The sequence below is a fragment of the Tachyglossus aculeatus genome, chromosome X4 (assembly GCF_015852505.1).
Source record: "Tachyglossus aculeatus isolate mTacAcu1 chromosome X4, mTacAcu1.pri, whole genome shotgun sequence".
Taxonomy (NCBI): domain Eukaryota; kingdom Metazoa; phylum Chordata; class Mammalia; order Monotremata; family Tachyglossidae; genus Tachyglossus; species Tachyglossus aculeatus.
This window is the reverse complement of record NC_052098.1, coordinates 16,089,222-16,102,413: the sequence shown is the minus strand read 5'-3', so window position 1 is coordinate 16,102,413 and position 13,192 is coordinate 16,089,222. Positions and strand designations below refer to the sequence as shown.

General features: G+C 42.3%; 1 protein-coding gene across 7 annotated transcripts in view; it reads right to left on the bottom strand.

Moving 5' to 3' along the window:
* Positions 1–13,192, bottom strand: part of SMARCA2 (SWI/SNF related, matrix associated, actin dependent regulator of chromatin, subfamily a, member 2) — a 179,835-nt gene that overhangs the window by 74,836 nt on the left and 91,807 nt on the right. For all 7 annotated transcript variants that reach the window (XM_038769627.1, XM_038769629.1, XM_038769625.1 and 4 more), the window contains 2 exons: positions 11,636–11,802; positions 560–723 (listed from right to left, as the gene is read on the bottom strand). In XM_038769627.1, the coding sequence (XP_038625555.1) occupies positions 560–723; positions 11,636–11,802 (331 nt within the window). The remainder of the gene's footprint in view (positions 1–559; positions 724–11,635; positions 11,803–13,192) is intronic.

The following is a 13,192-nucleotide window of genomic DNA, read 5'->3' as shown; positions in this document are numbered from 1 at the left end:
AACTCTTTCGGCTCTCTAGAGTAAAATTATGGAAATTATTACTGCAGCACAGTTACCCCTTAACAACTACCTTAGAAGTTAAACTACTCCAAAAAAGCAAAGTGGGTCTAATCTCAGAAGGACAGAGGAGTAAGGAATAATGCAATGGAAGTAAGAGAATCTTTGACATCTGAAATCGGGAAGGGGGTAGGAGGGGAGACATGGAAAAATGGAAAAACCAAGACAGCTTAATGGAATAGGAAGATATAATTATATACACACAAAAAAACACATTCTGGGGCAAGAGAAAGGAGTCGGGTAAACGAACAACCAGGATTACATATCACACAACTGGGATTCTCCAAAGATGCATAAGGCATGCCAAAACAGGCATTCTTCAAAAGTAATGGACACGCATTACTCATTAGTAATGACTTGGGGTGGTAACATCTTTGCAGCTAAATTCAACCCTTTGAAAATCCGTTTTGGTCCCATACAGGTAAATGGCACTGTGATCTTTTCCCGATTTTGTTACGAAATCAGAGACTTGGGCATTTAAGTAAATCAAACGATTACAAACCTGGTGAGGATTCCAGTCACTGTCAAAAATGACAACAGTGTCAGCTGCCTGAAGATTCAATCCCAGACCTCCTGCCCTCGTGCTCAGTAAAAAGATGAAGAACTGTGAACCAGGGTCATTGAACTTCTTCAGCAATGCAGCACGATCTTCTGACTTTGTAGTGCCTAATAGGGACACAGAAAGAGAAGGATTTTCTTGTTACCGCCCAACAATGGAACAAAAACTAGTCAGAAATATCCCTTTCTTCTTGTCTGTGCAAACATCACCATCATTTATTAAGTGTCTGCTGCGTGCAGTGCATTCAATCTAATGTGTGGGAACATACAATAGAAGTGAAAAGCCACAGTCCCTGAATTGCAGAAGCTTACAATCTAATGGGGGAGGCAGGGGCACACGAATTGCAAATATACAATACATAAAAGAGTAAGAACACTGATTCAAATTATAAAAAGAAATGGGGGCATTTCAATAAACATTCACACAAGGGCATGTTGGACATGATCGAATAGGTGGGGATTAATTGAGAACACCTCTTCCAAGAGATAGCTTTTACAAAGGCTCTGAAGGGGGAGAGCAATGTGCTTTGGAAAATTTAATGGGGGAGAAAGTTACAAGCCAAGGGAAAGGCGTGAGCAATTTCTCGGGAAACAAGATTAATCAATAGCATTTATTAAGCGCCTACTAAGTGCTAGGTCTTATACCAGAGAAGTACTTGAGTACATACAACAACCTGTAGGACTACTGTATATATCGTACCGACCCTAGTATTTAAGCACAAACTCATATGCATTTAATAATAATAATGGTATTTGTTTAGCACTTACTATGTACAGAGCACCAGACTAAGCGCTGGGATAAATACAAAACAATCAGGTCCCAAATGGGGCTCACATTCCAAGAAAGAAGAACAGGTAGCAAATCCTCATTTTGCAGATGAGGAAACTGAGGCACAGAGAAGTGCCTTGCCCAAGGTCGCACAGCAGGGAAGTGGCAGAGTTGGGATTAGAAACCAGGTCCTCTGACTGCCAGGCTGGTGCTCTTTCTGCTAGGTCACGAAGGTTCCCACTTCTCCTTCCTCCTCCTCTGTAAACTTTTTTGGTGTCTGTCTCCTCCTTCACACTGCAAGCTCTCTGAAGGCAGGGATCATATCTACCTACTCTAATGTACTTTCCCAACCACTTAGTACAGTGCCCTGCACACAACAGGCACTCAACGATACTTCAGAGCAAACAGAGGCAAAGCACACATTCCCCACCGAGACAAAAATTATTCACAGAAAGTGAAAGCCCGAGGAATATGTATAAAACAGGAAGTAGAACAAACTTATTAGGATGAAATATCCAAACAACCAATTGAATATATACATTTATAATGCATATATAAACTAATTAAAAAAACATATGCACATGAGTGCTGATGATAGGATCAAAGTAAAGAGGTGAGTGTTGGTTTGACATGACTGAGATGCTGTAAATTAATTGGAGAAGGGCTCCTGGAGAAGTGCTTGAGAAACAGCATAGTCTACTGGATAGAACACGGGCCTGGGAGTTGGAAGGACCTGGATTCTAATCCCGCTCTGACACTGGTCTGCTGTGTGACCTTCACTTCTCTGTGCCTCGGTTACCTCATCACAATGGCGATTAAGACTGTGAGTCCCATATGGGACGTGGACTGCGTCCAACCTGATTAGCTTGTATCTGTGCTTAGTACAGTGCCTGGCACAGAGTAAGTACTTGATCAATACCATAGTAAAAAAAAAGGGGGGGGGGGCACCCCATGTGGGAAAAGGACCATGCCCAACCTGATTATCTTCTATCTTCTCCAGGGCTCAGTATAGTGCTTGGAACTCAGTAAGTGATTAACTAATTTCACAATTATTTAGGTTTTAGGAAGGCTTCCTGGTGGCTTGGTGGAATTTGCAGGGGGAAGGGCGTTCCAAGCTGGGGGGAACCGCACAAGCTAAGGAACAGAAGTGGGAGAGTCCAGAGCGTGGTAAAGCTAGAAGGTGACTGTGGGAGGAGAAAAGAGTATGGGCTGGGGGGTAGTGGGTCAAGAGCCTTGAAGCCAAGGCTGCTTGATGTGGAGGGAGCTGGATAATCATTTACAGTTTGGGAGGAGCACTTAGAAGAGTGCCTGACCCTTCGTAAGCACTTAAACACCATAAAAAAGATGCTGCAAGAAGACGATTCCTACAGCAGCATGGGATAGGGGTTGAAGGGGGGAGATGCTGGAGGTGGGGACACCAGTGAGGAGGAGAGTCACCAGCGTGGTTCTGCTAGATTAGCTTGGGAGGAATTCTCCGAAGGTATGTAGACATGCCAGATGTTCACTCTGGTCGCCGCTCCTGGATATCCTCTCGGCTCGTCCTTGTAAAGCTTAAGTTGCCACCTCTCTGGAGAGACAGTCTGACCCGAAAAAATTCAACCTCAGTCCCTCCCGTGTTCCTATGGAGGCTGGCCCTTCTCCCCTCCAGTTTCCTGAAAGAGAGTGGGGGCCCTGCTGAAGAAAACACAAAAAGAAACAAGCAATGTCTTTGGGGAGTGTGTGCGCATCTGTGTGTGTTGGGTGGGGAGGGGCAGGAGGAGAGAGCAGGTGTGATCATCTGACAGGCCTACACACCTTCGAAGAACTCAGGTTAGGGAAGTAAACTTTGTTTTTCTGAAGGCGGGAAAGGGACATGCCAGATGATGATCACTCTGGGTGGAAATTCCAAAATAGACCTTGTCCCTCGAGGTCATATCCAAGTAACCATGGTTGATGAACGTAAATCGAGTAGAACATCTGTCAGCCTTCTATGGAGAAATTGCTCAGAGCCACTGCGTTGGCTGCTCGACCCAACGGCCTGAACTGAGACTCTCCCTGGGAGGGTGAGCCCCACCGCTTCATTATAAAAATGACTGTATTCTACGAATCTTTTCACCGGCCTGCACCATGAAGCTAGACACACAGGAGACCAAGAGTCACTTAACCCTGAATGCTTTGGAGTGATATAAAGAGCAAAGGACCACCCTCTTGATATCCAGAGTATGGAGGGTGGCCTCACTTTGAGGTTTAGCGTTCATAAAGAAGGAGGGCCAAAATGATCTCCTGGTTGACGGTAAAGGCCGGAAACTACTTTGGCTTTCTCAAAGACACCAGTAAGGATGGGAATTGTCAGCATTTGAGCTCCTAAATGTGTGTGTGTGTGTGTGTGTGTGTGTGTGTGTGTGTGTTGGGGGTAGGGGGTGAGATTCAGGTGATGACCACCAAAAGCACAACACTCCAGATGAGGAATTTAAGGCCACAACAATGTAGGGAATCAAACGGAGGCTTGGTCAGCTAGGTGAGAGTAGCATTAATATCTCCAGGTGTAGGAGGGGTTTTGATTGGCAGTTAAGCTTGAACAGATCCTTCAAGGAGAAGCAGCGTGGCCTAGTGGAAAGACCCAGGTAACCTCATCAATCAATCAACCAATCATATTTATTGAGCGCTTACTGTGTGCAGAGCACTGTACTAAGCGCTTGGGAAGTACAAGTTGGCAACATAAGGTATCATCAAGGTTATCATCACCTTGATAAGGTGGGGAAGGAGCATACTCACTTAAGTTTGGTCAATTTGTTTTAGGAAATAGTGTCACGGCGTTAGGGGGGAAAAAACAACCCAACAAAATACAAGATCTAGTTATTGAACAAATTGGCCGTTTTCATCCTACTCCTTTTTAAAGAAAGAAGGAAGACACAAGCAACTGAAAATAGTATCTGTGGGGACATCTGCCCAACGTGTGCATAAGCACTAAGAACTGCGATGCTATATGGCAGCCAGCTGGAAGGATGGAACCTCCAGCCCCAGAGAGGAGCAGAAACTAAGGGCTTACAATAAGCTTTTGAACTCTGCCCTAGTCTAGGTCCCTTTGTATATGTGATCGGGGCTGTCTCCCCAGATAGCAGGCTGAGAAGAGAAAGCCAGGAGTTCCCAGTGCAAAGACAGGTAGTGGGCTGGCTGGGCTAGGCTATACTAGCCAAACTGGTTTCCTCCAAAGGAAAGAAGGAACAGAGGAGCTGTGGCTAGGGAGGGAGTCCTGAACCCAAGGACTGGGAACCCTCCCCTACCCCACAGTATTGAGTGGCAGGGAGAAACAGGAATGGAGGTTCCAGCCAGCAGGACCTGAGAGCCTGAGATGATCTACAGTTTCACAGTCAACTAGAATAGTCTCCAGAATCTGTCTAGGAGCCAAAGAAATTCGCAGGGCTAACAGAGGACTTTGGGATAAATCCCCCAAGTCCATTATAAGGTGGAAGGAGTGCGGGATTGGCTGGGGCCCAGGCAGACCCCAGTGAGGGAACGCCCTTAAGCCAGTGAGTTAGGGGGTGGGAACAACTTCCCTCCTTTTGACCCTAGGGTGAATGGAAGGGGCCAGCATTAACATGGGAGGACTGAAGTCCTGCAGGCTTTTGCAGAATGGCCTGTCAATGGATTAGTAGGGGAGGGGAAGGGGGGGGGGGGGCGGAGGAGGGGCATGTGACACCCTCCTCAAGCCCAGACTAAGTAAGCTTACCTGAGGAGAGTCTCTGCAGTCTTCTCAGCAAGGCGTCAGGAAGGAAACTGGAGGGGAGAATGGGCCAGCCTCCCTAGGTACATGGGAGGGACAGAGACTGACCTCTTTCTGGCCAGACTGCATGCTATCAAGGGAGGCAGCCCCTCAAGCTTTACAAGGCGAGTCCGGAGGGTATCCGGGAGCGGATACCAGAGTGATCATCTGGCGTGTCCCTTACTCACCTTCGGAGAAAAAAAACAAGAACACAAAACAAAAACACAAAACAAAAACCTAGAAAAGATTTATGTGGCTATTGTCATAATCACCTTAAAGCAGGCTTGTGACTAGCCACTTTCTCAAAGTGAATAACCCTGAATGATGGGAGAGTAGGGGAAAAGAAGCTCATTTTCTTTGACTGCCTATGAGCCTCTTGAGGTGGGTCGGTGAGCAATTTTGTGGAGGTACATCATTTTTGCTTGTTTGCGAAACTGTCTTGAGACATCAGTCTAAGAAACATAAGGACATTCCATTTTGTATCTGTGGTCAACGCCCTGTTTCGCTTTCTTAAGTAGCCCATATCCTGAAATCATTTTCCCTATCAACCAATCAACCAATTTGATTGTCTGTCTCCCCCTGTAGACTGTAAGCTCCTTCTGGGCAGAGATTACATCTACCAATTGTGTTTCCAAGTACTTAGTACAATGTTCTCAATAAGCACTTGATAAATACTACTGATTGACTAACAGTGACAGGAATCTGTCCTTTAAATATCTTGAAGATAGGTCACCCCATTGAGTCTGGAGACTATTTTAAAAGTACTAAAGCACTGTAGGTAATCTTTAAGGCAAAATAACAAATGGGCATAGGAAAAACTAAAACCACATTCCCAGGGTTTGCACCAAAAAATGGGTTTTAAGAATAGTTTAAGGTCCTTGAAATCTGTGTGAATATTACAATCCACTGATTTCTGTACAGTGATGCTCTTACAGTTTTAAAAAAAACAAACAAAAATTGCTCTCCAAGAATAACACTTTTAAATGGCAAGGGCCCTAGTAATCAAGACATCCCCAGAGAAAGGTATATATCCCTGGAGAGAATCTGAATTTTATTGTTTTCTTTCATTCATTCATTCAATCGCATTTATTGAGCTCTTACTGTGTGCAGAACACTGTACTAAGCACTTGGGAAGTACAAATCGGCAACATATAGAGATGGGCCCTACCCAACAAGTTTCCAGTTTTCTCACGGTTACTATAAAATCTCTGTAGCTCAGTATATTCTTTCTAAATGGTGTTAACAACATTTAGGTACTTCAGAGAGACTGATGAAGGGGGGGAACATTCATACAAGGCTTTGCTCTTACAACAGTATTATCCTTGTTTCACCTCTTTCTTCCAGTTACATGTATGGAAAAGTATCACACTAACCCAAATGAAAAACTGTTAGGGAAAAAGACCTAAAAGCCAGGCTTTTCAAATATGGGCTGTCTGCCCATGAATCTCTACAGTCACTGTTATCTGTGTTCTGAAATCTTGGAGTAAATACAGCAAACTGTGGCAAATTTAAGGGCAAAAGTTCAACTCCAGAATATACTGGAATCAAATCTAAACATCTGACAAAAGTCACATTTCCGAGGATAATATGTTTAATAAGAAGATTCTCCCCACTTCTAGACTGAGAGCCCATTGTGGGCAGGGATTATCTCTAACTGTTGCTGAACTGTACTTTCCAAGCGCTTAGTACAGTGCTCTGCACAGAGTAAGCGCTTAATAAACATGACTGAATGAATGAATAAACCAATTAGTAGGGCTAAGAATAAAATACACTGATGTATCCCTGGCTGTAAAATCAGGACCAAAAGTTCAGAAGAACCCTAAAATATTTTCAACAGAAGATCCGTATTTGTGGTGTCCCTCATTTAAATCTGCAAAACTGAAACATTTGAATCTTAAAATCTAGAAGTCTGAAGTCTAGAAGTATATGAATGAAAAAAGTCTGGCATGTTATTTATAAAGTTCTGAACACGCTGAGTTTGGTAGTCTGGAAGGTGAAAAAAACTTATTTTAGAACACCCTACTCACCCCAAATGATACAATTTTTAAGGCTACTTTCAAAATGGCCCAATTCCCCAAAACTACGCTCAACAGAGAATGTTGGATTTTAACCGGAGGTGCAAAAACATAATCAGAAAGGCATCAGCCTTATCACACTTGCTCTCACTCACTGATAAAAACCTTATCATCATCAGTAAAGTCAATTCTGAGCTCCAAAAACCAGCTATCTAGAGGGTCTTCATTAGTGAGGGGTGGGCCAATATCTTTGCTGATAATCAGTTCTTCTCTACTTCGTGGGAAGATGCAAATGATAATGAATGGAAATGATCCAAGCCTAATGCTTACTGCAGATGGCATAGGACTTAAGGTATTTGGTAGCAGTAGTAATAGATTCATGGCATTATCAATTTGAAACTAGATATTTCAAAGAGATAATGAATAATGAACTCACGTGTGATTGAGATAATTTTCAAGTGAATGATGTAGTTAAATGTTCGTACTGGCTAACTTTAATCCAGGTTTTAATTGCCTTCTAAAAAATTTCTCCACTAACACTTGCTCAAGTCATCCACTGAAGTAACATTTTGAATAGGAAGTTTTAGTTAACTCATCTTTTGCATTATGATAATCTCAAAGCACACTTTTAAACAATCTTATCAGAAGGTCATTTTCCTTTAACCAACAAAATTTAAAAGTGCCCAAATCTATGCATTTGAAAGCTCACATACTGATATATAATGTTACGTGGAAAAACTACTGTATCTGAAAAAATTTTGATCAATATTTTCATTTGAAATTTGTGTACTGAATATACCAAATAGAACCACTAAACATTTCTATTTTCTTTATACCCAAGTCAAACTTTTTTTTGAAAATGTACAAGTGGTGTTCAATTTAACTAATGATATTGAGCCAAGGAGTTTACAGTACTTTAAAAACATGGTCTCCCTCTTCATTTCTACGAGGAATCACAGTGTTCCTTATATGACTGGCAAGTAATAAAACTTTTATTTGGGTAATAAAGAGAAAGAATTTCATTATGATTGTTTGAGAAGAAAAATACTTATAGTTGCTTTTTTATGGTATTTGTTAAGCACTGAAGGCACTGTACTAAGTGCTGGGGTAGATTAGACATAATCAGGTTGGACACAGTCCATGTCACATGGGGTTCACAGTCTTAATCCCCATTTTACAGATGAGGTACCTAAGGGACAGTAGAGTTAAGTGACTTGCCCAAGGTCATACATAGCGGACGAGTGACGGAATCAGAACTAGAATTCAGTCCTGACTCCCAAGCCTGTGCACTATCCACTAAGCAACGGTGCCTTTGAAAATGTGCTTTACTCAGGGAATGACTAAAGGTTTAAACGCGTCTAAAGTAAAAGCAAGGGTTCTGCCATCTTAGAAGTAGTTCGAAGAGGATCCAAATTTATGATTCCCTCACATTCTTAATGAGTGTCACTTTTTGAAAAGGAATTCCAGGACATTAAATGGGTAAAGTGTATTGTGAATGGCAAGAAATCAATACACTGCACAGACCATGTTGACTGTTGCTTGGATTTCTTTGGAATATGAGGGTCTCCATTCATTCATTCATTCATTCAGTAGTATTTATTGAGCTCTTATTGTGTGCGGAGCTCTGTACTAAGTGCTTGGAAAGTACAATTCAGCAACAAAGAGAGACAATCCCTGCCCACAACAGGCTCACAGTCTAGAAGGGGGAGACAGAAATCAAAGCAAATAAACAGGTAGCAATAGCATCAATATAAACAGAATTACTGATGTATATATATACATATATTTACACATTAAAACAAGTAAACAGGCATTAATATGAATAAATAGAATTAGAGATATGTACATATATACACAAGTGCTGTGGGGCGGGGAGGGGGGGTAGAGCAAAGGGAGTGAGTTGGGGTGATGGGGAGGGGGAGCTGAGGAAAGGGGGGGCTTAGTTGGGGAAGGCCTCCTGGAGGAGGTGAGCCTTCAGGAGGGCTTTGAAGGTCGGGGAAGTGTGATTGTTTGGCGGATTTGAGGAGGGAGGGCATTTTAGGCCAGAGGTAGGATGTGGGCCAGAGGTCGACGGTGGGACAGGAGAGAAGGAGGCACAGTGAGGAGGTTAGCACCAGAGGAGCGGAGTGTGCGGGCTGGGCTGTAGAAAGAGAGAAGGGAGATGAGGTAGGAGGGGGCAAGGTGATGGAGAGCTTTGAAGCCAATAGTGAGGAGCTTCTGGTTGATATGGAGGTTATAGGCAAACACGGGAGATTTTTGAGGAGGGCGGTGACAATTTCAGTTACCAAGCTAAGAATAACATTTTTAGCCTCTGAGGAACAGAGGATATAGGTCAAAGGAAGAGCAAACAAAACACATGGAGCAAGTTGGGAAATTAGACAAAGGCCAAACAGTAAAATGATCTTACTTTGGAACTTTCTGATTAATCCATCTCAAACATAATACCGCATTAACACAGTGTCTGGAATACAACTTACTTCATCATTTAAAATATGCCCAGGAAAAAAAAAAACATAAAAAAAGCAGCTACCCCTATTTAAGGTAGAAGAGGGAAAACAATCTGAAATCCTCAAAGTTGTTTTCATAATGTAGTTCAGAAAAAAAAAAAAAAACCCAAAGGTCCTGTCACAGGAACTAACAGGAGTGACTGAAGGGAAACTGGCTTGAAAGCTAAAGAAAGGAAAAAATCGGCAAGTTTTGGCCTGACATAAACTTTGACTTACTCTAAACCCTTTTTCTGTACAAGGCCTTTTGAAAAAAAACAGGTACTAATTACTCAGTATGGAAAACTTTGTATGTGGAAAATCAAAATTAGAAATGCAAACAAACTCTTAAAAATAGGAACATCACATAGATGACTTCACAAGTGGAAACAGCTTGACAGTGTTGTACTCTAACTCAAAAACGTTTTAACTAAAAAAAGATCAACAACAAAAGCACAAATAAAAGGAAAAAGTAGAGAAATTTAGGGGGCCACAAAAGTATGCTAAAAAAGATCGGCAACAAGTCTAAAGCACAGGTAGAAGAAAAAAAGTATTGAAATTTAGGGGGGGAAGACACAAAAGTACTTTAAATTAAAAACTAAATTTCTCTATTTGACAGTTTTCTACCCTTCAATGAACATAAATCTGAAATTAGCTGCCCATATTCTCATCCCTTCTCCTGTGATAGGGCACAACCTCTGAACCACCAACACAGAATTAGAGACTGATTATTCATTAGTCCTTGAATGCTTATGTGATTTTTCACTGCTTGCATCATTTTGACAAGCACTTATTTCTCAGTTGACCAGGGACTAAATCTTTTACTTCTCCTGTACTCTCCCACGTGTTTACATATGCATATTTCCGTAGCAACCATTTAGGAAATGCCTATTTACAGTTTATACTTGATCTCAAAAAGGCAGATCTCAAAAAGGTGAATCTTCCTTGTCTGCAATGCCTGGTCGCTTTTAGATGGATAAATCATTAAGTTCTACGATGAGATATTTTTACTCTCTGCTATTTATCATAAAAAATGAGTACACCTCACTTTACTGAGCACTCACTTTGGGAAGAGCACTGTACTAAGCGTTTGGGAGAGTACAATATAACAATAAACAGACACATCCCCTGTCCACAATGAGAGGACCACATAAATATGTCAAATTTAAAAATAAAGAACTATCTGCAGACAGTTTCCATGAAGGCCTTATGGCCATGCTCAAATAAGGGTTGATGTAGGACTGTTCATGTTCACAGGGTTTGACACACATGGCAGAGGAAGAAAACTGGATTTGGGAGTGGAGGGATGCAGGTGTGGGTCTTCTCTGTTCCAAATCCAGGGCTGTGAGATAATCCACCCTGCAGGGGCATGCCTCCACCAAATGTAATGTAGACATTAGCTGAAGTGCCCAAAGCCCCTATTTGGTGTCCTCATCCTCCGAACAGCTGGGTGGCCTGAGGATAGTTTCCAGAATTTACACTGGGGGAGGTGAGAACGGGACTGCCAGCACCTCCATTCCACAGCTGCAGGCATGCGGGGCCAGGAGTCTGTCAGGAAGCAACCCTTTAGAAATTCCACCCTTTCTCCACAGGCACAACATAAAACATTCCAGCTCTGCCATGCTGAACTACCTCTTTCATTAGCTGTCTATTGAGTGGGGCCACTGTTAGTACTGTTAACAAGCAAATTCCATTAGCCTTTTGCCGTATGCAGACCTAAGCACCCTCAAGAACAATTAGTTTTAATATTTGACAATTACGTGAAGATTCATTTGTTACAATCCCCGAGTGGAGAAAACAGCTGTGTGGTTCATTTGAGTTTTGCTCCTGCTAAGCTCCGGGAGTTGAAAATTACAATCTAGATCACCTGCACCCTGGTTGTTATTTCTTCTCTTTTGCTTGTTTTTTTTTGTTGTTGTTGTTGTTGTTGTGGCTGAATCTTAAGTGCCTAGTATCTCTTCACATTTTTCACTGCACAACTTTTATGTGCCTCACTTCCTACTGAACTCACCATCAAGGCGTAGGTAAAGGAAGTTCCGAAAAGCAAAGTAGTCCTCCATAATGGTCATGAGTGAAGTCATTTGGCAGAAGAGTAATACACGGTGGTTAGTGGCTCTTAACTTTGGTAGAATCCGATCAAGTAGTTCAAACTTCCCTGAGGCCCGATATAACTCGGCTCTGTTCCAGAAAAAAAACAAAAACAAAAACAATGTTCATTTGTTACTATACTGAAAATCATGGTACAGATGAGTGACACATAGTTCAGATATTCTTTCATTTTTCTTATTCTGATCCAACAGTGGTACAGACTACATTGTGTACATAAGACAGGGAGGGAAAAATAAAGGCACAACAATAGTTCTTTGAAAATATTTTGAAAATATTCTACTTATGAATTATGTACAAGGATATTTTTATTTAGAAGCAGCATGGCTCAGTGGAAAGAGCATGGGCTTTGGAGTCAGAGGTCATGGGTTCAAATCCCAGCTCCACCAATTGTCAGCTGTGTGACTTTGGGCAAGTCACTTCACTTCTCTCTGCCTCAGTTACCTCATCTGTAAAATGGCGATGAAGACTGTGAGCCCCCCGTGGGACAACCTGATTACCTTGTAACCTCCCCAGCGCTTAGAACAGTGCTCTGCACATAGTAAGCGCTTAATAGATGCCATTAAAAAAAATTTAGCATACATCTCTTCCAAATAATCAACCCTTCCTTTATACATCAACACTGGTTAGGGGTTACAAAACTCAATCAATCAATAGCAATTATTGAGTGCTTACTCCATGCAGAGCTCTGTACTTAAGTACTTGGAAGAGAACGGCAGATTTAGCCGACATGATCCCTGCCTTCAAAAGGCTTGCAACCCAAAAGCGGAGACGGACAGTGAGGCCGCGTGGAAAGAGCATGGGACTGGAAGTCAGAGGCTCTGGGTTCTAATCTCAGCTCTGCCACTTGTCTAGTGTGTGACCCTGGGCAAGTCACTTAACTTCTCTGTGCCTCAGTTACCTCATCTGGAAATGGGGATTAAGACTGTGATCCCCGTGTGGGACATGGAGTGTGTCCAACCTGATTATCTTCTTTCTACCCCAGCGCTTAGTATAGTGTCTGGTACACGGTTAAGTATTTAACAAATATCATTTGAAGAAAAAACAATAGAGTATAGAGATATCTATCTAATTGCTATGTAGCAGAGTACCCCCCTGCCCCCAGACTGTGAGCTCTTGGTGGGCAGGGATTATCTCTCTTTATTGCTGTATTGTACTTTCCCAAGCGCTTAGTACAGTGCTCTGCACACAGTAAGCGCTCAATACGATTGAATGAATGAATAAATATGACTGAATGAATGAATACCCGGTGTATAGGGGATGTGGATGTAATCTCATTGAGGGCAGGGAATGTGTCTATTGTACTCTCCCAAGTGCTTAGTACGGTGCATTGAACACAATACAATGAATGAATGAACACTGAAGTGAACATTGAACATTGAAGCACTGAAGTGACAGTTGTGGGGGAAAAATAATGGGGAGACGGGAAATTGAATGGTTACAGCCTGAAAGGAGATGTGAT